The sequence below is a fragment of the Bubalus kerabau genome, chromosome 12 (genome assembly GCF_029407905.1).
Source record: "Bubalus kerabau isolate K-KA32 ecotype Philippines breed swamp buffalo chromosome 12, PCC_UOA_SB_1v2, whole genome shotgun sequence".
In the NCBI taxonomy this organism is placed as follows: Eukaryota; Metazoa; Chordata; class Mammalia; order Artiodactyla; family Bovidae; genus Bubalus; species Bubalus kerabau.
Genome location: NC_073635.1, coordinates 91,090,210 through 91,114,591, shown reverse-complemented (window position 1 = coordinate 91,114,591; position 24,382 = coordinate 91,090,210). Strand labels below are relative to the sequence as shown.

At 43.9% G+C, this 24,382-nt stretch overlaps 1 protein-coding gene across 10 annotated transcripts; it reads right to left on the bottom strand.

The window, feature by feature from the left end:
- UPF3A (UPF3A regulator of nonsense mediated mRNA decay) lies at nt 1-19,059 on the bottom strand. 10 transcript variants are annotated; one of them, XM_055543090.1, is made up of 10 exons: nt 18,816-19,059; nt 17,500-17,606; nt 15,783-15,889; nt 14,497-14,595; nt 14,268-14,378; nt 10,759-10,814; nt 10,511-10,669; nt 5,051-5,211; nt 3,751-4,045; nt 1-978 (listed from the first exon to the last, which is right to left on the bottom strand). In XM_055543090.1, the coding sequence occupies exons 1-10, from the start codon at nt 19,017-19,019 to the stop codon at nt 733-735; spliced, it is 1,545 nt and encodes a 514-aa protein (XP_055399065.1). In that variant the 5' UTR covers nt 19,020-19,059; the 3' UTR covers nt 1-732. The 10 variants fall into 10 exon arrangements, with proteins under 10 accessions (XP_055399065.1, XP_055399066.1, XP_055399067.1 ...); XM_055543091.1 differs by having other exon boundaries at nt 10,523-10,669; XM_055543092.1 differs by lacking the exon at nt 18,816-19,059 and adding an exon at nt 18,533-18,746.
- Between the last annotated feature and the right edge of the window lie 5,323 nt (nt 19,060-24,382).

Genomic DNA, 24,382 nt, shown 5'->3' with positions numbered 1-24,382 from the left:
TTCATAGCAACTAAAATTTTTATTTAATAAATGGTACAAAGCACAGTGCCAAAAACATTAACATTTAAAATTTCACCAAAAGAAAAAGTACTATAGAACACACAGTTGCAAAAAGCTACATTAAGTTATTTTACAACTGCCTCAGGCTGCAAAAAGAAAAAACCCAATGCCATACCTAAGTTATCCCTCTCTCAAAATAATGCCATTTATGTTATAAACCATGAGCACCCCATCAAAAGACTGGAACTGTTTTTGTTAATTCTGTGGCCATATTGTTAAAAGGGCAACAATTAGACCTTTGGGGCTTTATGCAGAGTTAGAGTTCCTATCAGAGGGACAACAGCACCACAGCCTTAGTGAACCCTTATGAAAGGAGGTGCATGAATGACTGAACTACAGGAGCTGCTTACTTCCCAGAAACTACAGCTCACAGAGAACCAACAAAGGCATGAGATGCAGACCATTTACTTATGAATGTGTAAAACTCAAAGGCCACGTTATTCCTACAACATGTTGAAAGGGCTTCAGAATTCACACAATACTAGTTTTCTTTTGGTTCTGGTTAAATTATATATACCAGTTTATAACAGAAATGGTAAAATCTGTAACTCTGTTCAAAGTTTTAAAAGATTACTTAAGAATGGTTTCTTGTATTTCTATGCCACCTTTATAGTTCTGGTTTCTCATTTCTTCATTAGTAAATTCAGTGTGCAGGTTTTATCCCAGGATAATTTAATTTATACACTTCCGGAAGGAACGCCCTCTCGAATCCACAGAGTGTTGAGGTGGGGAGCCCCCACCCACGTCACCAACATGCATGTCGCCCCACACCGCCTCTTCGCTCTTCTCAGCTAAAGCCACCGTTGAGTCTTCCGCCTCACCCCTCCTCCCGTCGCGGCCCTCCTCAGGGTGTCTTCCATCACAGTCACGGGCTCGGATGCGAGCTCTGGGCTGGTACAGCTGCAAGCCTGGCCGGTCCTGCCAGGACAGAAGGCGTGTTACTCTTCCAAGGGCCAGAAACACAGGTTGGGGCAACAGCTCTATTTTAGGCCCTGATAACCCTAATTATCTAAAGAAAATCAGTCTAGCAGGTAAAAATCAGCCTTTTTCATAGCACTATCTCAGAAACTAGGCATTTTGAGATTTTAAAATAGGCCATGAAAAAGAGTATTCAAAATAGCTTGAAAATAGTCTCTGAGAAAGTGTTATTGCTCAAACCTAGACCACGCTGTAGAATTGGTATAATCATGGCATTCCCTCCTATTGTGAGAGGTGAAAACTCAAACACACTCATCACAATCCTTCAAACGCACCATGCACGTTGGATGCAAAATTGGAAACAAACTAAGACATGGCCTTTGAGCTATGAGCTGAGCAGTCACACATTTGTAATAAGCTACAATTTCTGTGTACCTTATTCCTCCACTGTCCCCTTTATAGAAAATACTAACCAGTCATCATACTAAACTCTTAGAGGTGGTGGGATAAAAAACATGACTGAGTAAAGTACACGAAATGAAATAAAACTGCTTCAGGGCATGGGAAAGCAAAACCAGGGAAGGACAAAGCGATCCTGCAGGCCAGGACCGTTGAGGAGGCCAGCCAGGCCTCCGGGAGCTGTATGTGTGCCTGGGCAGAACAGCAGCCTTGGCCACCTGAGGGGCAGTGTGACTCAGGGGCATGTCTTATGCTGTTTCTCTAGGGCTCACCCCTCACCCTCACCCACCACTGCTGGGCTGTGTGTGAAGTCCCCACAGCCACTACTACCGTGGGGTTTACCAGAACGTCCTTTTCCTTAATACCAGCCTGGCCAATGAGAAGAGTGGGAAAGAGCTTGGTAGGCCTGTGTAGCCTATCACGCTCTTTCCCACGCTCTTGGATCAGAAAAATTAATACTGCTAAAACGGCCACACTAGCCAAAGCAATCTACAGAGGTAATGCAATCCCTATCAAAATACCCATGATATTTCTCACAGAACTAGAATAATCCTTAAATGTATATAGAACCACAAACAGCCCAGAACTGCCCAGGCAATCCTGACATAAAAGAACAAAGCTGAAGGTGTAACCCTTTCAGATGTCAGACTATACTACAAAACCACAGTAATCAAAACATTATGGTACAAAACCAGACATATGGATTAATGGAACAGAGTAGGGGGCCCAGAAATAAACCCACACATCCATAGTTAATTAATCTAAGCCAAAGGAGGCAAGAATACACAATGGAGAAAAGACAGTCTCAGCAGCAGAGGGCGTTGGGGCAGCTGGACAGCTACACACAAATCACTGAAATGAGAACATACCCTCACACCATGCACAAAAATAAACTCAAAAATTGTTTAAAGACCTAAATATAAGACATGACATCATAAAACTCCTAGAAGAAGACACAGGTAAAACATCCTCTGACAAATCAAAGGCAATATTTTCTTCGGTCAGTCTCCCAAAGCAAAAGAAAATAAACAAATGAGACCTAATTAGACTTAGATGCTTTTGCACAGCAAAGGAAACCACCAATAAAAAACCCCTATGGAATGGGAGAAAGTATTTACCAATGATGTGACCAACAAGGGGTTAATATCCAAACTACATAAACAACTCATATAACTCAGTAAACTTATGTATTACTTGTGTGAAAAGTATTATAAGCTTATTACAATACAGTACTACCTAGCCAATTGTGTTAGTTGGGTACCTGGGCTAACTTTGTTGGACTTAGGAACAAACTGGACTTAATGAACACACTCTCTGATTGGAATTTGTTCGTATGTGGGAGACTTACTGTAGTCAAGGTATGGAAGCAACTTAAGTGCCCATTGACAGATAAGTGGATAAAGAAGATGTGGTACATATATACTATGGAATATTACTCAGCCATAAAAAGAATGAAATAATGAACATCTGCAGCAACGTGGATGAACCTAGAGATTATCGTACTAGGTGAAGTAAGTCAGACAGAGAAAGTAACTATATGATTACACTTACATGTAGACTCTAAAAATAATATAAATGACTCTATATACAAAACAGAAATAGACCCACAGTCACAGAAAACAAACTTACGATTATCAAGGGCGAGAAGGAAAGAGGGAGGGACAAATTAGGAGTATGGGATTAACAGATACAAACTATTAAACACAAAATGGATAAGCAACGAGGATTTACTGTATAGCACAGGAATTACATTCAATATCTTGTATGAACCTATCATGGAATATAATCTGGAAAAAATAACCAGCTCACAGTATACCTGAAACTAGCGCAATACTGTAAATCAACTAAACTTCAATTTAAAAAATCAGAACACTGTTAATAACATAAAAGACATATCATGTTTTCCTTACTGTCTTAGGGGTAAAATAGATAATCTTCCCATTACTTATTCTTAGGCAAGTAGTGTGAATGTGCAGTTTTATGCTAAATAAAAGGGTTTTGTGTGTTTGGTTTTTTTTTTCCTTTCTTGGTTAAAAAAAAAAAAATCAATTCTCTGAGTAAAGGAGATGCTGGTTTCATCTCAGGCCCTGGTACCCTCTCACTGGACAAGAATCACTGCTCTACAGACACAGCCTTTCAGGACAGGGTCTAAGACACTGTCAAAGCTTGTGGTCCTGCATCTCAAGACACCTCAAGACACTTGGTTAAATAAAACATTTTTGTTTGGAAAAGCAGCTGTAAGCCTGCAGGATTATAGTTTATACTTTGAGCAGATGAAATGAATGGAAGATTATCCCTGAAGAATAAAAGAACCTTGTTTCCCATGCGGTCCTTTCTGGGTGCCGGCCGGTCTTCACTCTTCTCCCTTCCCGGCTTCTCTGCCACTTCCACAGGGCAGCCCCTATCCTGGCTCCCTCTCCTCCCTCCGTCTGCGGCCGACCCCTTGCCCCGTGCCAGCTCTTCTCCATTTCTTCCCGAACATTTTTCCAGCTCATGGTGGGCTCTGTGTTTCCTGCTGTCATCCACGTGGCATCGCTGTGCTTCAAGTTCTTTTTCTCGGGATCTTCTCTCCTTATCCCTTTGCTCTTTATCACTGTCATTTTGTGACCTGTGATTCAACACAAATTATCAGTAACCTTACATAAACTGCCTGACAGTTATCTGTCTTCCCTTCCAGACTACAAGTTCAGAAACAGGCAGGGAACATACAGTGTGCTCATCACTGTTGTGCAGGTTTGCACATGATGGGCACACGACAGATGCTCAATAAGAAGCTTTTGAAAAGATGAATAAACAAGAGTAGTAACAACATTTACTCTTACACTTGAGTGACATATATGTAATAGGCACTAAACTAAGGTATCATACACACACACACACATTCTTGTAATTCCTAGTAAATATAACCCTCTGGTTTTTTTTTTACAGATAAAGCAAATGAGACTAGAAGTAATCAAGGGACTTTCCTAGTAGACCAGATGAACATCCATCATGACACAGAACTGTCAGTTTGAGTTTCTGTTCCAAGCAGACCTAAAATTAACTTAAAAAATTAACACATGCATATATCAAACTGTTAAATGAATACTAAGTAAATAAGTCGCTGCTTCAGTTCAGTTCAGTTCAGTCACTGCTTAGCTCATCTTAAAGTCTTTCTCTGCATGAGCCCCACATACCATCTGTGGCTCCGCACACGATGGCAGCAGGGCTCATGGAACAGAAAGATCTGCAAGCACGCATCTGTGCCAGAAACAGGACAAGAGCACAGAAGAGAGCTACCAACCGACAGAGACCCCTGAGGAAGAGAGTGAGAAGAAGAGAAGACGGGACAGGCAAAGGCAGGGATCCAAGAGGAGCAGCAGAAGAGTGGATCCTGGAGGCAGGACACTCCCTGCCTGAAGAGAGCCTCGGGCTGCAGACTGATGGTTCACCATCAGCATGACCCTGACCACAGAGGCAAAGGTGTGGACAAGGGCATCCCAGCAAAACTCCTGAATTCCAAGCATATTTATAAAATATAAGCATTTACTCACACCGCAGAAGGCGACACGACCACAACTTGATGACAACTTCAGGTGCGGAACATGGTCAGAGAGACAAGAGCTCGGCTCACCTCTCCCGGAGCGCCTCCAGCGAGCCCTCCGGGGACTTGGGCTTCAGGACCACCCCACTGGGACAGGGCTCCCACTTCCCGTCTCCAGGGTCAGTCTCCTCCGCTCTTTCTTTTGGTTTCTCAGTGCTCGGCTCCTCTCCCTTTTCTGGTTTTTTGAGAAGCTGAGAAATTATAATGCTAGTAAAATACCACTTTAAGAGTATATTAAAAAGAAAGTATTTAATAAATAATTTAAAATATACACCAATATCGAGCCCAAATGTTTGAATAGCAAAAAACATAAGCTAAAGATCCAATGAACAGGTTTTTGGTTAAATATACATGGGAACATTCAGTCAATGAGGTACTTTGTAGTTATGAAAAACAATTTAGGATAATGTGATAAAAAGATATTATATAAATGAAGAAAAGAATGTTACAAAGCAGAATGATCTGATTCCTATTTATATGTTGATTCAAAGATATATTAATAGAAAAATGTCTAAAAGGCATGCAATAGTGTTATTATTTTCAGTTAGCAGAAATGAAATGATTTTCTTTCCTTTCATCTATAGGTTCTAGTTTTTCTAAAATGAACACGTATTATTTTTATAATACAGAAAAAACTTTTTAAAAATATTTTACTGTTGATGACTTTGAGAATAGTTTTCAAACTACCTATTGCTGTCTTTCTTGTAACAGACTTAGCAGTAACGCCGATACACGGCTTCTGGTATGAAATTGGACCTTCCTTCTGTTCTTACTCTTTGAACTTTAGTACTACAGGCAGGGTCATGAACTTAAGTCTACATGTAAGAATTTTGTTCTCACTTATAAAAGTGAACTTATTTAAGTTGTGGTATTGGAAAACTATACACAGACATATTTCACTAAACGCGATCATTTAAGAATGAAATACAGACTGTCAGACACAATTGTGAAAGTTGCCTTTCATCAGAGGTTACCTGCCTATGGAGAATCCTTTCAGGTAACAGTCTAATATCTTTTTTTAGTTTAAAAAGTAATATATGCAAACCACAGGGAAATGCAATAGTGAATGTCTCCATCAATCCAACTAGTAGTTTATGCACCTACAAACTGTTGTAACAATATTTCTGAAACCAAAGAGTTTTTCCAACACCAGTTCTGACACCATCTACCTGGGGTCAAGGTCAGACCCCATGGGGCCATCCCCACGTCAGAGGCCAGGTGCTAGTCCCAGGTTGTCACCAGTACTTGTGACTGACAGGCTATAAATTCAGGGAGTTCTTGAATGAGAATGACTCAGGGAACTCAGGAAGCACTTTACTTACTATCACTGGTTTGTTATGAAGAGTACAACTCAGGCCGAGCCAGCTGGGAGAGAGCTCGGGGCGTGGTACCTGGGAGCAGTCTAAGGCCTCCCACCTCCACTCTCTCGGCAGCAGGATGTGTGTGTCCACCAGCTAGGTTGCTCTCCAAACCCCACACTTCAGGACTTTTATGGAGATGCCATTCCATAGGCATCATCAATTGCACCTCTGGCCACTGATGACTGAACTCAATCTCCAGCCCTTTCCCTTGTGGGAGGTGGGGATGGCGCTGGAAGTTCTAACCCTGTAATCAGGCCTGGTCTCTCTGGTGACCAGCTTCCATCCTGAAGCCATCCAGGGCCCCAGCCACCTCTTAGCTCTTAGCATACAGGACATTCCTATCGCTCCAGAGGTAGCAAGGGTTTGATGAGCTGTGTGCCCTGAACTGGGGAGGAGAGCCCGGGCTCGGGGCTAGGAATGCAGTTGTGCGAAATGAGGGCCCACAGTCAGGGCCTCACACATGATATTCTTGCCAAGGCGGTGGCATCTCCAGAGTGGGAGAACCGTAACCACAGTGACGAAGAGTGAGCTAGATAATCTCAGGAGGTTATAAAACGCTACAGACACATAATAAACAGAATACAAGTACAAAGAGATGTCGGGGAGGGAGGAGGAATGGTTTCTCAAGGGGTCAGGGAAGGGCCCCCTGCACAGACAGGATGTGCCCAGGGAGCAGACAGAGAAGGGAGCCATCCTGAGAGGGCGTGAGTCGGGGGCGGGGGGGCAGAGGAGCTCCCTGTGTAGGAAGCGGGGGAGGGAGCACAGAGGGCAGCAGGGAGGGAGCACGGAGGACAGCAGGGAGGACAACAGTGAGGGAGCATGGAGGACAGCTGGGAGGGAGCACAAAGGACAGTGGGGTGGACAGCAGGGAGGGAGCATGGAGGACAGTAGGGAGGGAGCATGGAGGACAGCAGGGAGGGAGCATGGAGGATAGCGGGGAGGACAGCAAGGAGGGAGCACGGAGGACAGTGGGGTGGACAGCAGGGAGGGAGCATGGAGAACAGTGGGGAGGACAGCAGGGAGGGAGTATAGAGGACAGCAGGGAGGACAGTGGGGAGGGAGCACGGAGGACAGTGGGGTGGACAGCAGGGAGGACAGCGGGGAGGGAGCACAGAGGACAGTGGAGAGGACAGTGGGGAGGGAGCACAGAGGACAGCAGGGAGGGAGCGGGGAGGACAGTGGGGAGGGAGCACGGAGGACAGTGGGGTGGACAGCAGGGAGGACAGCGGGGAGGGAGCACAGAGGACAGTGGAGAGGACAGTGGGGAGGGAGCACAGAGGACAGCAGGGAGGGAGCGGGGAGGACAGTGGGGAGGGAGCACGGAGGACAGTGGGGTGGACAGCAGGGAGGACAGCGGGGAGGGAGCACAGAGGACAGTGGAGAGGACAGTGGGGAGGGAGCACAGAGGACAGCAGGGAGGGAGCGGGGAGGACAGTGGGGAGGGAGCACGAGGGCAGCGGGGAGGGTGCATGGAGGACAGTGGGGAGGACAGCAGGGAGGGAGCATGGAGGACAGTGGGGAGGACACTGGGGAGGGAGCACAAGGGCAGCAGGGAGGGTGCACGGAGGACAGCGGGGTGGACAGCACGGAGGACAGCAGGGAGGACAGCGGGGGTCAGGGCATGTGTGCACCGTCCAGTCCACATCCATGCTTATAAACTGATCTCACACACCTGTTCCTACAGAGCTTCGTGGAAAAGATCACACAACGTTTTCAGATAGTAACCTACAACTTACAAAGTTTTCAGGAATTTCATTTGTGACTCCGGCAGCCTGACTGCCTTCCTCAACTTGAGCTCACTGCTTAGTCTTCTGAGGAGAATGAACCACTGGGCTGCGTATTCTCTTTATGGTAAAAAGGGCCATGAGGACCTCTCTCTGCCTTCTCACTTTTAGGTTATCAATACAAATTCTTTTGGTCTTTCTTTACAGATTTTATTTTTTAGGTTTCCTTTTTTTTTAATTTGATTTCCCCAGATGAATCTTAGGTCAGAGATCCCCACACTGAGCACATGCTCATAAAAGGCTCCCCTTGGAGTCGGATACGTACTGTAAGATCAGAAGCCCAGATCAGATCAGACACTCGGAGGACAGAGCTGTGGACGACTTGTGTCAGTGGGGTCTAATCTGCCACCAGGATTCTGTTTTACCAGATTCAATAAGACTAAGCCTTTCTCCTGCTGTGCCCATGTTTTGGCTTCTTTTTCTATGTGAAGAGTCCTACAGTTACTTTTACTGACATAATTTGTTTTTATTTCTTTGGCTTATTTTGATTTCTAATTCTATATTCAAACATGTAAAAATAAAATGTTCTACTTCAAATACCATTAAGTCTTACTTAAAATTATAGTCAAAATTGTAGGCTAGAAGTTTCAATGATTCTTCCTGAACAACTCTCAAAGCTGTTGAAAAAACACTTTTGAGAATATCAAGCATTAAGTGCTATTACATTTTGCTGAGAAAGGTAAAGGAGAAGAAGGTTAGACAATATCTGCATACCTGCAAGCGTAAGGTCTGCATTAAGGATACACCTTCCTCCCCTCTGGTCACGACAGAGCCGACATTCTACAATGACAAAGCCCTTCCCATAGTATTGCAGCTTCATTTTATTATCTTTCAAGGGCTGTTAATTTGTACTGTTGAGACTATGTAAGTTTGTTATAGGAAGTATATCAGCTACATTTCTACTATGAATAGTTGTGCTCACACTAAACCACATGGACAAACAGGAGACACTCTCTGAGTTATTTTCAGGGGACACCCTTGCTTTGCCTGTTATTAGGTCCATGCCCTGGCATAAGCAAGATAGACAATCTTCACTTAATAATCCTGATTGTGCTCCTCAATTTCATCAATATTATTATCAGGTTATGAGATTTTAAAGCTACATAGATCTGTAAGAATTGTCATCAAAGCCAAGATGAGGGAAACCACTCTGTCCGACTTCTTGCTCATCTTGCATGCTGAGTTTATCTTTGCAGCAGATGTGCTGGAACAACATAACCTGGCCCACACCGTCCATCAGGCTGAGTTTTTCAGCAAATCCTTAAACTTAAGGAGACACATTTCAAGGAACGGTCTTCAGAAATCGTCATGCAGTAGTGCTGTTCATCAGATGTTTCAGGCTCTCCTCCTGATGCTTCTGCTGTCCTTCAAATTGACATTAGGTGGGGATGTGCCTTTCAGTGGCCAGTGAAATGCAGCAGATACAAAAGGTTTAAGAATCAGTGTGCAATCTGCTGTGTTACACACCTCCTCCTCCGTCAGAAAGACTGTGGAAGCAAATGCAAGATGGAGCCTCCTCGGCTTGGGTCCCTGGAGGGCCATGATGCGCAGTGCACAGCAGACACGTGCTGTGAGCAGGGACGGCTGCATGAGCCCAGTGAGGTCCCGGGGCTGCTTTCCCTGCAGCGTCACCAAGCCAGTCCTGACCGACACACGTGGCTGTGTGTTTTACAGGCACGTCGTTAGGAGATTCCCTTCAATGCTAGTGAACTCCATATGAACACCTATGAGAGAAAAGGCCTAGAAAAAGCTTTGCTTTCCTCGAAGACACGGCGTGTTTTCTCCTCGTGGATAATGAAAACGTTTCGCATCAACTTTTCTGTTTCTGATTGCTGAGCATATCAGCAACTGATCTGTTGCTCCATTATGGCAACTGTGATCTCTTTCCTTTCCTCTCCACCTAGTTCCCACCTGGTCCTGACCTTTCATTTTTTTCCCTTTATATTACACGATTTTAATGAATCCTTAAAGGGCACTTTAAACACTTCATTGAAGAGGTAAGATGCATGATAGGTTGGAATCTAGACTGAGTTAAAGTCACCTGAGCAGAATACTAAGAAGGTAATGGCTGACCCCAACTGGGGAGTAAATTTTACACGGAGAAAAAACCTAAATCACCTTGCTAAATGAATGCGTCAGTCAAAGAAAAAGCCGGGGAAGAGATGCAGAAACCATTGCTGCTACCACAAAAGAAATGACACAACCAGCTCTATGAGTCAGCCTGCACACAGAAGGCAGTGTACACACAGCCAGCGGGTTTCAAACATGCACTTTTTTAGTTAGGAAATCTTTCTTGAAGGGCAAATCTAAGCAGAAGCCCGCTCTCTGACACTCCTGGAAGTTACCTTCATCCTTACTTCCTTCTCCGCCGTTTTCTTCTGTTTTTCTGCTGCTTTCCTCCTGCACTTCTCCTCTTCCCGCCGCCTCCGCTTCTCTTCTTCCCGTAGGCGCTTCTTTTCCAGCTCCCTCCTCCTCCGCTCCTCTCGTTTTTCTTCTCGAATTCGCTAAAGATGTGAAAAGTGTGTGTATAAACTGTCTGCACAGACATGATGGAAACAAGAAGGCTATTCACAGGGTAAAAAGCCAGACCTACCTGCTTCTCTAATTTTCTGTTTTTAATATATTCCAAGAGAGGTGTGGTTCTTCTAGCTAAAATACAAAAATTGCAATGTAGTCTTTAACTGTAAAATAAGATTTCCCTATTTTAAATACTTGCTTTCAATTCAACCTTTAAAACAAGGGAAGAATATATAATTTTAAAGTTTACATGAGCATTCATTTTATCTGGGGGAATTCTTACTCTATCTCTATAAAGTCAAGGAATTTGGAGCTACTGACAGTTACACATACTAGGCATTTAATTCCTTATTCTTAAAGGAGTCTTATATATTACCCAAAAATGATATAAAAGCAAAACAGCAAAATGAATACATTAAACTTCCCAAATATTCCATTTATATACAGACGGCCCTCACATCATCAGTTCTGCATCTGCAGATTCAACCAACTATGGATCAAAAATATTTGGGAAAAAATTTACAAAAAGTTCTAAAAAGCAAAACTTTGAATTTGTGACTCAGTGGCAACGATCACAGCATTTACAGTGTATCGTGTATTATAAGTAATCCACACATGACTTAAAGTATACAGCAGGATATGTGTAAGCTGCATGCAAATATACCACAATTTTATAGAGAGGACTTAAGCACCCACAGATTTTGGTATCCATGGGGTGGGGGCAGGGCTGGAAATGAGTGAGGACTCTGCTCTGCACTGTGGAGGTTCTGGACTTGTCAGCTGCTGCAGGGCTGAGACCTACAGGGGAACAGGTGGTAGGGGGGTGATGGGGGTTGATATGAAGACTCCACCTGCCTTCCCTCCTTTACTATAAACACCTGCCTTGTTTCTTCAGAGGCCTGATATGATGGGTAAGTGACATCCTGTATAAGAAAGTGCTTTGCATGCTCAGTTGCACAGTCATGTCTGACTCTTTGCCACCCCATGAACTGTGCAGCCCACCAGACTCCTCTGTCCATGGGGTTTTTTAGGCAAGAATACTGGAGTGGGTTGCCACTTCCTCCTCCAGGGGATCTTCCTGACCCAGGGATCAAACCTGCATCTCCTGCATTCCAGATGAATTCTTTACCACTGAGCCATCAGAGAAGCCCCAAAGAAAGTGCTTTACAAACCATAAAGGTGCATCTTTTACTAAAGAGAACATGCATGGTCATGTAGCCCTGATTTAACCTACAGTAGAACAGTCCCCACTTACTAGGCTCGGCCACAACCACCTATGAGGAAGCAAGTCCCATAGCTGCTAAGTCTCAGAGCTGGGACCTGGGCCCAGGTCTGTCTGCCCTAAAGACTGACAGGCCAGCACTGAACTGCAACTTTAGAGTGAACTAACACTTGCACATAACTCACATGGCTCACACTTGAGCCTAAGCATCCACTAAAGGTTAGAATCTAAGAAAAGAAAAAGGCATTTGCCATGAATTTCCTGATTAAGTTTACATTTAAATAGGCAGAAACAGGAAATCACAGAAACAAAGTTCTACAGGCTCCTCTGGGCTCGTGGATTCTAAGTCACATTTATTCATTTAGTAAATAGGTACGCTGCATCTCCTATGCAGCAGACACTGGGCAAGGCGCTGGGAACGTAGAAGACAACTGGTCTCTCCTCTGCGAGAGGACGGCTGGACTCTGTGGGACTGTGTGTGTGTGTGTGTGTGTGTGTGTGTGTGTGTGTGACCAGCAGGCAGATATCCAACTGCCCAGAAGAAAAGGTCCTGCACAAGGGTGCTTAAGAAGAAGCGGTAAAGAGATGGGAGGGGGAGGAAGTTGAGTTTATAAATAATTTCTAGTTTGCTTCCTTGTTTAGCTCTTCTTAAAATCACTATATTCTACAGCGAAACTGCAATTTTCCCTCAACACTGTTTCTTCTCCACCTCAGTCAAGATGCCATAAACCACTGACCTGCTCAAGTTGAGCACCTGAAGGCCATGATTCTTTCTGCTGTCTCACCCCCACACCCAGTCCTCAGCCAGTCCTGTCAGTTCGACCTCCAGAACACATGCTGACTCTGCAGGACTCATCCAGCCACCTTCCCCAAGGACAGCAGAGCCTCTAAGCAGAGTCCAGCTTCTCCCATCTTCCGCAGCAACCAGAGTGATGGGGAAAAATAAATCAGACCAGATCACACCCTCGATGGTCTCCAGCCCATTATGCAACAGCCCTGCCTCTCCAGCAACTCTGCCTCTTGCCCACTGTGTCCAACCACACAGGCCCAGAGTGCCAGCCTCCAGCCCTCTCCTTCTATCTCTTGGCTCCACTGGACTTGGCTCAAATATAGTCCCAGAGAGGTCTCACTCTCTATCCCAATATCCTCCTCCATCACATCTGTGGCACTTCTCACAAGAGGAGATGTTTGGGCTTAAGCGTTTCTGCTTGTGTTTCCTCCAGTCACCCCAGTAGGAGGGCAGCTACAGAGAGCGGAAGCGTGTGTCCTGTTCTCATACTGCCCTGGACCCAGACGCAGAGTCGATACCCAGTCAACATGAGCTAAGCACGGCTCCATAAATACTTCAGTGATTAAAGATCCTTCCAGCCACACATTAAATCATCTCCTATAAAATATAAAACTTCATTATTAGACTAATGAAGAATGTTTCAATAATGTTAACCTTTCTTACTAATTTATGCAACACACATTTACCAAATACCTAACTTGTCCAAGAAATGTATTATGTGCTGAGACTACAAAGACAAAAATACCATTCTGTTGCGGGGGTGGGGAGCAGGGAAGCAGAATGAGAGGAGAATTAATGTAGAGGGAGAGAACAAAGAAGATAAAGTGTAACAGTGTAGCTGTTCTGTCTCCTAAGTCTTAGTGGATAAGCAAGAGGTAGGCATGGGAGGGGAGGGCAGAGGAGTGTTAGGCAGTAAGGAGGCCCCAGACCCAACAGAGGTGAGGAGGGAGACACTACACATGTGTTTGGGAGTGACAAGCAGGTTGCCTGCTAGAGAAAGGAGTTCCATGTCTACCCTTAATCTTCGGGCAGATTGCTACTAGGGTACAGCCATTCCCGAAATAGACCACCTGTGGGGAGAAGGCTGAAGGCCGGGTTCAAACCAGACCCAGCACTCGGGCTGGGCTTATCCTTGCATCTGCCTCACTTGCTTAGGGGCTGTGACAGGTTTTGAATGATGGCAAGATGACATCACACTTGAGCAAAGCACCTCATTACCGTGGCTGCTCTTTGCAAAGATAACTGGCTTCAGCTCTGAGACATAAGCTTCCCTGATGCAGCCCAGCACACAGCACTCAAATGTCTTCTCAGCTGCCAATTCAGAGCATCAGAACTTTGAAGCAGAATGACCGTAGCTGAAAACTCAGGTATTCTCTCTCCACCGACAGATAATCAGAAATATTTTCCCCATTTGCCATGTTGACATCCTTTTCCTTTTGTCAAAACTGGGGAACACTCTATATTTCTGCCAAGCCTGTCACATGCGTCCATTTTTTATAATAATCATGAAAAAGAAAAAATATACTCTATAAATATATATCTCAATAAAGAGGAAAAAATGAGCAAAACAGACCAATAAGTTCTCGTGTCTTTGCCTCTATGTCTCCTAGAAGAGTTTCAGGACTGACATTAGTTTTCTCCTCCTCCCCACAGTAAGTTTCTAAAAATTTCTTATACTCTGGGTCTGTAAATTAAAACAGAAAAAAAGGAATGTATTACTTCCCATGTATGGGAAAGAATTATATTTGACCACTGTGCTTAATTTCAAAGCTTCACAATCCATTACTTGAAAAAGGACTCACCATCTTCAATGCTTCCGGTTTTGGCATCTTTTTTCTTTAGTTTCTTTTTGGCTATCTTCTGGAATGGAGCAAATTCTACCACTGCAGGATATTCTAGCCCTTTAACAGGAAACAAATTACAAAAGCCATTCTGAAATGGCTTTTCTGTATTCATTTTGAAACAATAATCTAGCTTACTTAAGCATTGAGCATAGCATTGATAAGGTTACTATTTAAACTATAATTTAATTATACTTTCAAATAGTAATCTTAGCATATCAAGCTCCAGATTTAAACAAAGAATTAGCAATTATTTACTAAATAAACTAATTGTAGTTGTGGTTACATGACTGGAGATATTCAAAATTCATTAAACTATATACCTTAAAGTGGTACTTTTTAATCATATGTAACTTATACCTCAATAAACCTCTTCACCCTCCCACCAAAGAGCTTATTTTGGAATACCTTTAAATAGCTTTCCTAGTCATAGCTTATATTTTTAATTTTAAAGGTTAATTCAATGATCAATCTGTTATATGAATTCGAGGAAGTGACATAGTTTACAAGAGACACTTATTTAAAGACAGGGTTTCAAAGGATGTACATGATATTCAGGTAAGATTTGCTTCATACAGAAAATTCAGAATAAAAGTAACTTTAAACTAATTTTGTTGTTATACTGGGGTGGGGGCAGACAGAAAAGTTTACTAAGAGAATCTGCTTAATCAAGAGATGAAACACTTCTACCTTGGTACCAAACCCTTTAGCCACTTCTATATCTGTCAGATGACTGATATTTTAACTCTCATTTATCTGCAAGACACTTTTCTATATTTGCTTGATACTCAACTATGCAGAATAAAGTCAAGAACCAGGAGAAGAGTAGGGCTTCAGACAGACAGGGACAATGTCTGATTCACTTTTCATGCTGTGTCCATAATGCCTAGTACATAGCACTAGGATAAAATAATTTAGTTTGCATAAAAGAATGAATTTTACTTATTCAGAAAAATTTTACATAAAATAGTAAAGTTTACTTATCCAGGAAACTCATTATGAGAAAAATTTCACTGTCCAGTGATAATTCCTAAGTAGATTGTCTACACAAAATTGCTAGAATTCTTTGGTTTATATATAATTTTAATTTTCAACATAAGCTCATAACCACAGTAACATAATCAAAGTTTAAGAAGTTATTTTAGATTAGCATCTATGGACTCAATTAAAACTCACAAACATCTAGCAAAACTTAATTAATGTACCCAGAAATTATAATGAAGAGTTTAAAAAGCCAATGACCCAACCTTTACTATCAATGAAGATATATCCATCAAAACGATCTCTAAAAAGAAGGATGTCATCTGGATTTCTAAAGTTAATGTATGCTCTTGAGTAGAGATGAGGATAAAGACTGAAAGAAGAGACAACAATGAAAATAGTAAAAAACTTAAGACCAAAACAACTTAAGACTTATTTTAATTTTTTTTTCTTTTCTGGATACAACAAACTATTTCAGATAAAACCTTTATGCCAAAGAATCATTTCTCAGTTAATTACAACAATCTGGGTACTCTTCATCAAAAAAATCCAAACAAAATATTAACTGAGATTTTTTTTTTAAAGATTTCAGAGATACTTTAGGTTGGTTTCTCTACTGCATAGAGCCAGGGTTAAAATACTGGTTCTCAGACGTAGGAAATCAAAGTCAAGGTTATTCAGAGATCATTCCTAATCATACATCATGACTGCAACACAACCCAGTCATGATTCATTTAGAGAAAATGTTATATTGTAAAGAGATCCCTTACAGATTTAAAGAGCATGTTTAGGTTATCTTAAAAAGGTATTTATTATAGCATGCAGCATGGGATATACAGAACTAAACCTTTCTCCTCTATCTCACAGTTACCAATGTCCTTCATAGGCAGGAACTTTCAACCCCATTTCATGGATGAGAACACTAGAACACTAAGGTTCGGAGAAATCAGGTACCTGCTGAGGGAGCAGTTGGTAAAAAGGTGGGGCTGAGATTCCAATCCGAGTCACTCTGAGTCCCGTGCCTGACCTCCTTTAACTGTAGCCTAAACTTTAGTCATTTGAAAAAATCGTGTTTATGTTGGTTTTTTAAGAAAAACACAAATCTATATTTACCTGTGATACTTTTCTCTGACTGAACTGACAGTTTTTACTGCAAGGTATTTATTCAAAAGGAAAATATGTATGACTGCTATAAATGAGAACTCATGATATTGAAGAGAAAAATAATCCAGATAATGTGAAATCACTAAGAAATCACATAGTGAAATTCACTAAATTCTAGCTGATCTGTCCCCCTGTTGGGCTAACTTGAGGTCTGCTCTTTTTTAATAAAAAGTAGATATTGAACTGTTAAAGCATTGAAACATCTTACTCCCAAGCTGCAGACAAGAATAGAAAGAGACATAACTCAGCAGAGGTGGCTGAAAGCAGGGGTGTCAGGTCTGGAAGGGAGCACTGGGGGCTGAGCTACATAGGTGTGTTCACCTGTAACAACTCATTGGCTTATACATCTATTATTTATTCGTTTTTCTTTCTTACATTTTAATACAATTTATTTCATATAAAAGGTAATATTAAAGTTTACTGATATCCAAAACAAAATTAAGTAATATGGTGTTAGACTGTTTTTCTTTTTAGACTATGTTGATGCTATGGAGATACTCAAATCATTTTAAGGGAATTTAGTAATTCGACTACTTGGAAATAACTTGAAGAAATAATGATCTGCACTGATTTCTGCGTACGTGTGGGAAAGACATTGAAACAGAGATGGCTTCTATTATCTACATTACTTTACCACCCAACAACAGTGCCTCGCTCTTTTTTTTTCCCCCCCCTTTTCTTGGCCCCACGGCACAGCCTGTGGGATCTTAGTGTCCCGTTCAGGGGTTGAACCGGGCGGGCAGTGAAAGCTCGGAGTCCTAACCCTGGACCGCCGGGGAATTCCCGCTCGGCCTCCTAAGGCTGGTGAGGTCATCTCACCTGACATCAGCAGTAAAGAACTCGAAGTAATCGTGTGCAGGCAGCGGGTGCAGCTGCTGTTCCAGCTGCTCCTTGGTGAGGCTGGGGGGAAGCCGCCGGATGACCACCTGGGGAGAGAGGTCACTGGTTGGATTCATTAGAACCTCATGAAGCTTCAGCTACGAAGTGGGACACCACTTAGCGGCTAACCAACAACCACCCGGATCCCGGTCACCCCGTTTCCGCTCCGAATATCCAGCTCGGAGTATTTTAGGATATCATTGTTGTGAGACGTGGACCGTAAAGAAGGCAGAACACCAAAGAATTGATGCTTTTCAACTGTGGTGCTGGAGAAGACTCCTGAGAATCCCCTGGACAGCAAGGAGATCAAACCAGTCAATCTTAAGGTAGATCAAACCCTGAATATTCACTGGAAGGACTGAAGCTGAAGCTCCTGTATTTTGGTCATCTTTTGCGAACAGACGACTCATTGGAAAAGTCCCTGATGCTGGGAAAGATTGAGGGCAGAAGGAGAAGAGGGCGTCAGAGGATGAGGCGGCTGGACAGCTTCACCGCTGCAATGAACATGAACTTGGGCAAACTCCGGAATATGGTGAGGGACAGGGAGGACTACCGTGCTGCAGTCCATGCGGTGGCAGAGTCGGACAGGACTGGGCGATTGAACAACAAATATCCAAAAATGCGTGAAATATGCGCACGGAGAACAAGGCTGTCAAAAGGGTAACGAGGGCTCAATAGTCTAAAAGGGATCGGTGAGGTCAGAAAAGGCTGCGGACAGTAGCACTTCCCCAGGCAATGGTCATTAAAGCCAGAGGGCCAGCCTCCCGCACTGCGGCCCACGCGCTCAATACGACGCGGTCGGGCCCCCACAGGCGGCGCCGCGGCAGAGCGCCCAGGGGGCAGCGTCCGCCGCCCGCCCGCCTGCAGCCCCGCTGGACCCGCCCGGCTCTCCTCAGCGAGGAAAGCTACTGCGCGGCACTGGCGGGCCCCGGCGTCCCAGCCTCGCCGGGAAACACCCGCAGGCTGAACTGACTTTTCTTCCTCCAGAGTCAGAAAAGTCGAAGTGAAAGTCGCTCAGTCGCGTCCGACTCTTTATGACCCCATGGACTACACAGTCCATGGAATTCTCCAGGCCAGAACACTGGAGTGGGGAGCAAGTACGCTGCAGTGGGGCAGCCAATCGTTTCCTCGCCGCCCAGACGCCGCTGTCCGCGGTGCTGGAGAGCCGGCGGCCCCGCCCTCCCCCCCTCCCCCGCTCAGGGCAGTCTCTTATCGCGAGGTTTGCCGGCCCCGCACCGCCCCCGCACCGCCCTCACTTTGCTCAAGACCGTCCTCTTTTCCTCGCGAGGTTTGCCTGCGCCGCTCCCACAGCTGGAAGAGGAGGCCAGCGGCGCTTCGGCCTCCCGCCGCGGAGACTCCCGGCGGAACTGGCTTTCTGCGGATGATGGTTTCTCCCTCCCGCTCGGACCCCGCGTAGCAACGGCCACACTGGGGCCCCCGGCTCCATCCTCCGAGCGCATCCGTACCCCACGCGGCGCTGCCGCCGCTTCCCGTCAGAGCGGAAACCTCGCGAGAACTGGGCCGCCCCCACCGTTGTGAGGCCACAAGTCCCCTCCCCCGGCCCGGGCTCCGCGTCTGCGTCCCCTCCCGCCGCCGGGGCCGAAGACGCGGGCGGGGGAGGGGCGCGCGCGGGCCAGAGGCGGACCCGAGCTGCGCTGGGCGGGCCGTCGGCCTGGAGCCACGGTCAGCGGGAAATTCGGGGCGCGAGCTTAGCCTCACTAGGAGCTTTGAACGGGCCGGGGCGGGGCGGAATGTCTCCCGCGGAGAAGAAACGTTCCAGAAAATTATACACGCGCGCTTGACAGTGTTTTGTTTTGTGCGCCCAGTCGTATCCGACTCTACAACCCCAAGACTGTAGCCCGCCAGGCTCCATGTAATTTTTCAGGCAAGAATACCGGAGTGCGTTTCCATTTCCTACTCCAGGGGATCTTCCCGACCTAGGGATCCAACCTGCAGTCTCCTGCATTGACAGGTGGATTCTTCACCACTGTGCCTCGTGGGAAGCCCAATAAAGTGTTCACAGCCTTGTATTCTTTTCCAAGGAAATCTGAACCTTTCGTCAGAGAATACCAGTTACATTTAAGAAAAAGCAAGGAAATGACAGCACAAATCAGCACATGGCTTTCCCCTACGAAGTAGAATGCATGCCCCAGAGTTGAGAGAAGAAATTGGCCGCAAAGAAGTTTCATTTCACCTGCCCTTAGTGTTCAGGTTGCAGTGACTAGAGTAACTCAGACGCTCAGCACTCACAAAACAGGGCCTCAATGTTTCCATTTTAATCTTCACTCATTTTTTGAAGCGCTCAATGGGACAGCAACCATGTTTTCCTTTTACAAACATGCAGGCAGAAGTACCTTTGGTTAGAATAATTCATATACAGGTTGATTTTTAAGTGCCATGTCTTTTCATATTTTCGACTTAATCATGTTGACTATATTTTTCATTTGTAGCACCTTCCCAGTACTTCAAGAACAAATGAGAATGGAGTAACTGAGGCATTAAGAGAGAGGGGAGTTGCAGGCAGCCACTGGGAGTAACTCAGTTTTAACTCAATCCATTTTAACTTTATCCAGGTTTAACTCAATCCAGTCTTTTATCCCTGAACCACTCGCTACCTATGAACAAACTCGAAATGGGTCGTTTTATTTATTTTTGGTTGGGCTGGGCTTTCCTGTGCACATGGGGTTACGGTGCACGGGCCTCTCAGGTTGAGCACCAGCTCTAGGCTTCAGTAGTTGCAGCTCCCTGGCTCTAGAGTACAGGCTCAGTAGTTGTGCACAGGCTTAGTTGCCTCGTGGCATGTGGGATCTTCCAGGGCCAGGGATCAAACTGGTGCCCCTGCATTCTTAACCACTGCAGCACCAGGGAAGCCCAGAAATGCGTCATTTTAAATGAGCTAAAAAAACTAGGGGGAAAAAAAAAAGTTCCAAAACCAAGTTCTCAAAAACCCCAGCAAGGGGGCAAGGAGTCGTTTTGTTTCATTAAGTCTAAAGGAATCCTATATATGTACATATGTATGTGCACACATGTACACACGTATGGATGTGAGAGTTGGACTATAAACAAAGCTGAGCACTGAAGAATTGATGTTTTTGAACTGTGGTGTTGGAGAAGACTCTTGAGAGTCCCTTGAACTGCAAGGAGATCCAGCCAGTCCATCCTAAAGGAAATCAGTCCTGAATATTCATTGCAAGGACTGATGCTGAAGCTGAAACTCCAATACTTTGGCCACTTGATGCGAAGAACTGACTCATTGGAAAAGATGCTGATGCTGGGAAAGATTGAAGGCGGGAGAGGAAAAGGGGACAACAAAGGATGAGATGGTTGGATGGCATCATTGACTCAATGGACATGAGTCTGAGCAAGTTCCAGGAGTTGGTGATGGACAGGGAAACCTGGCACGCTACAGTCCATGGGGTCGCAAAGAGCTGGACACGACTGAACAACTGAACTGAACTGAAAGCAATCCTATAAGAATAAACTATGATGAAGTTGCACACACTAGATCAATACTTTCCTTGTCTGTCTCCAATCAACTCCGTATTGAAAGCCTAGTTATGCTGATCAAAAGCTTTTATTGTGACAAAGAAAGTGAAAGCTACTTAGTCGTGTCTGACTCTTTGCAACCCCATGGATGATACAGTCCATGGAATTCTCCAGGCCAGAATACTGGAGTGGTAGCCTTTCCCTTCTCCAGGAGACTTTCCCAACCCAGTGATCAAACCCAGGTCTCGCACATTGCAGGTGGATTCTTCACCAGCTGAGCCACAAGGGAAGCCCAAGAATACTGGAGTGGGGAGCCTATCCCTTCTCCATCGGATCTTCCCAACCCAGGAATCAAACCGGAGTCTCTTGCATTGCAGGCAAATTCTTTACCAACTGTGCTATGAGGGAAGCCAAGGAAAATGCAGTTGTCAGACAAGAGTTACTTACATCCTGAGGGTGGAAAGTAGGGGCAGAATGGGCTGATGGTGAGAAATGGCAGAATTTTAGAATTCATGTTTGCATAATGAAATTATTCTTACATAAAATTTTATAATACAAATTTCAAGACAGTGAAGGATACACACTTGTAAAATCACTTATGATTTTACATGAAAAAAAAGTACAGCTGAAAGAAAATCTAGCTTCCTACACATTACCGAGCATGTTTTGTTTACAATACACACAGAACTACATCCAAAACAAAAGCAGTATTACGTAGTCTCCAAATGTCAGAGAACCTAGCCCTAACTGAACACTCCACCCATGAACATGGCACTGGTCACAGGAAGGGTTACCTTTTACTCCAGAACACAGGTCTAATGGATGAATGACAGTAACTTAAAGCAACTGGTGACCATTACACTCTTATTTTTCTTCAAAGATGACAACACGGTCACTTTAAAGTTGGCAGGAAGGCTGATATTTTAGGAAACTATGCATTATTACGAAATACTAGAGATCTGAATTGTAACAGAAAAGTACTTGGCAGAACAATTACACATTACCTGTTTTGTTTTGTTTTGTTGACACTTTCTGAAGATTAAACACTGATATTAAACTGCTGCTGATGTGGAAAACCGCTTAGTCAAATGTCTTGAAGCTCTTGTCTTAAAGAACTGTCAAGGAGGTCATGGCTTAATTATGAGGTGTTCACTTTTCCAAAAAACTAAAAAAATAACACCACATGATCAGTGAAGAAACTAAATGAAGCAATGTCATCATCTGGTGGACAAAAATAAATGTGCAGACAACACGACCCTATTGTGTAGAAAATTCTAAAAAATGAATACACACACACACACAAATTAAAGCTAAGATACAAATTCAGGATACAAAGTCAACAAACAAAACTCAGTTATTTCTATACACTAGGAATGATGCAATCCAAAAAGGAAACTAAGAAAACAATTCCATTCCCAACAGTATTATAAAGAATAAAATAATTAGGAATAAATTTATCCAAGGAGGTAAAAGACAATGAAAACTGGAAAACATTCTTAAAAGACATTAAAGACAAGTAAAGCTCATCCTGTTTATGGGATAGACATAATACTCAGATCCCTATCAAATTCCCAATGGCTTTTCTTCCAGAAATGAAAAAAAATCTAAAATTAATATGAAGATTCAAGGGACTATAATAGGCAAAACAACCCTGAAAAAGAACAAAGTTGTAGGACTCAAACTTCCGAATTTCAAAGCTTACTACAAAGCAACAGTTAACAAAACACTGGTACTAGCTTAAGGATATGCAGATGGACCAATGGGACAGAATTCAGAGCCCAGAAATAATTCCTTACATTTACCATCAATTCAACCCTAACCCTAACCTATTTTAAAGTGAGCAAAGTATCTGAACAGACATCTCTCCAAAGAAGATATACAAATGGCCAATAAGCACAGAGCACCCAATCAACATCACTGGTCATTAGGGAAAGGCAAATCAACCAAAATGAAATTTATCATTTCCACCTACTATGGGAGCTAGAGTGAAAAAGCAACAGTAAAGAGCACTGTGAGGATGCAGAGAACCTGGAACCCTTGTGCAGCGGTGGTGGTAATATAAAATGGTACAGGCACTGTGAAGTCTGCTGTCTCTCAACCACAGTATCATCACATGACCCAGCAATCCCACTCCTAGGCACAGACCCAAAGGACTGAAAACGGGGGCCAGACAGACAAGCACACAGCCACGTTCACAGCAGCATTATTCACGGCAGGCAGAAGATGAAAGCCACCTAAGTATCCGTCAACAGACGGATGCAGTAAATACACACGGAATGGAATGTCGTCCAACTGTAAACAGGAACAAAGTTTTGAAAAAAGGCTCCAATATGGATAATGCTTGGGAGTGTTACGCTAGAGTAAAAAAGAAGACACACAAGGACAAATATTCTGATTCCACTTATATGAAATTATCGAGAATAGGCAAATCCAGAGACAGAAATCACATTAGAGGTTACCAGGTGATGTTCAGCGCTGAGTCTCCAGTGGTGTCTGACTCTTTGCGACCCCAGGCTCCTCTGTCCATGGAATATTCCAGGCAAGAATACTGGAGTAGGTTGCCATTTCCTCCTCCAGGGGATCTTCCCAAACCAGGGATCAAACCCATGTTTCTTGCATCTCCTGCACCAGCAGGCAGATGCTTTCCCACTGTGCCTCCTGGGAAACCCAGGGGCTGAGGGAGAGACAAGTGGGGCATTGCTGCTCAGTGGCCAGTTTCTCTTTATAGAGTGATGGAAAAAAGCTGGAAATAAATGCCACTAACTATACACTTGAATAAAAGGACTACCTATGCCCATACGCACACATTCTTTACAGAAAAATGGAAAAGAAAGCAGAGTTCCCATACATTAACTGCTCCCCTCCACCCCAGATCCCTATCTTGCATTAATGTGATACAGTTGTTACCAAGAGTGATGCATTAGTGTTAACTAAAGTCCACAGTTTATGTTACATACATTTTACCAAAATAAAAGGAAAATCCAGAAGAAAAACACAAACGGATTGGGGCAAGTGACAAGGACATAAGAGCCGAGCTGAGAGAGTTCCAACGATCAAAGCTAGAACAAACGAAGCCACAAGTAACAGTATAGAATTACAACCGAAAACAGAAAATACATTTACACGAGTCAGTGCTGATAAATAAATGGGATCAATAAATAAAATGAATAAACAGAAAAAAACAGATGAAATCACCATCCACCCCAGGGGATGGAGCTTAACGTAAACCCTGTGTCTAACGGAGGGTAGACTGTACTTAACGATTTGTTTCTAAAGTGTGGAAAGGGGCGAACAATGACTTCTCAGAGGGCAGATGTGGCAGACTCCAATGCCACCA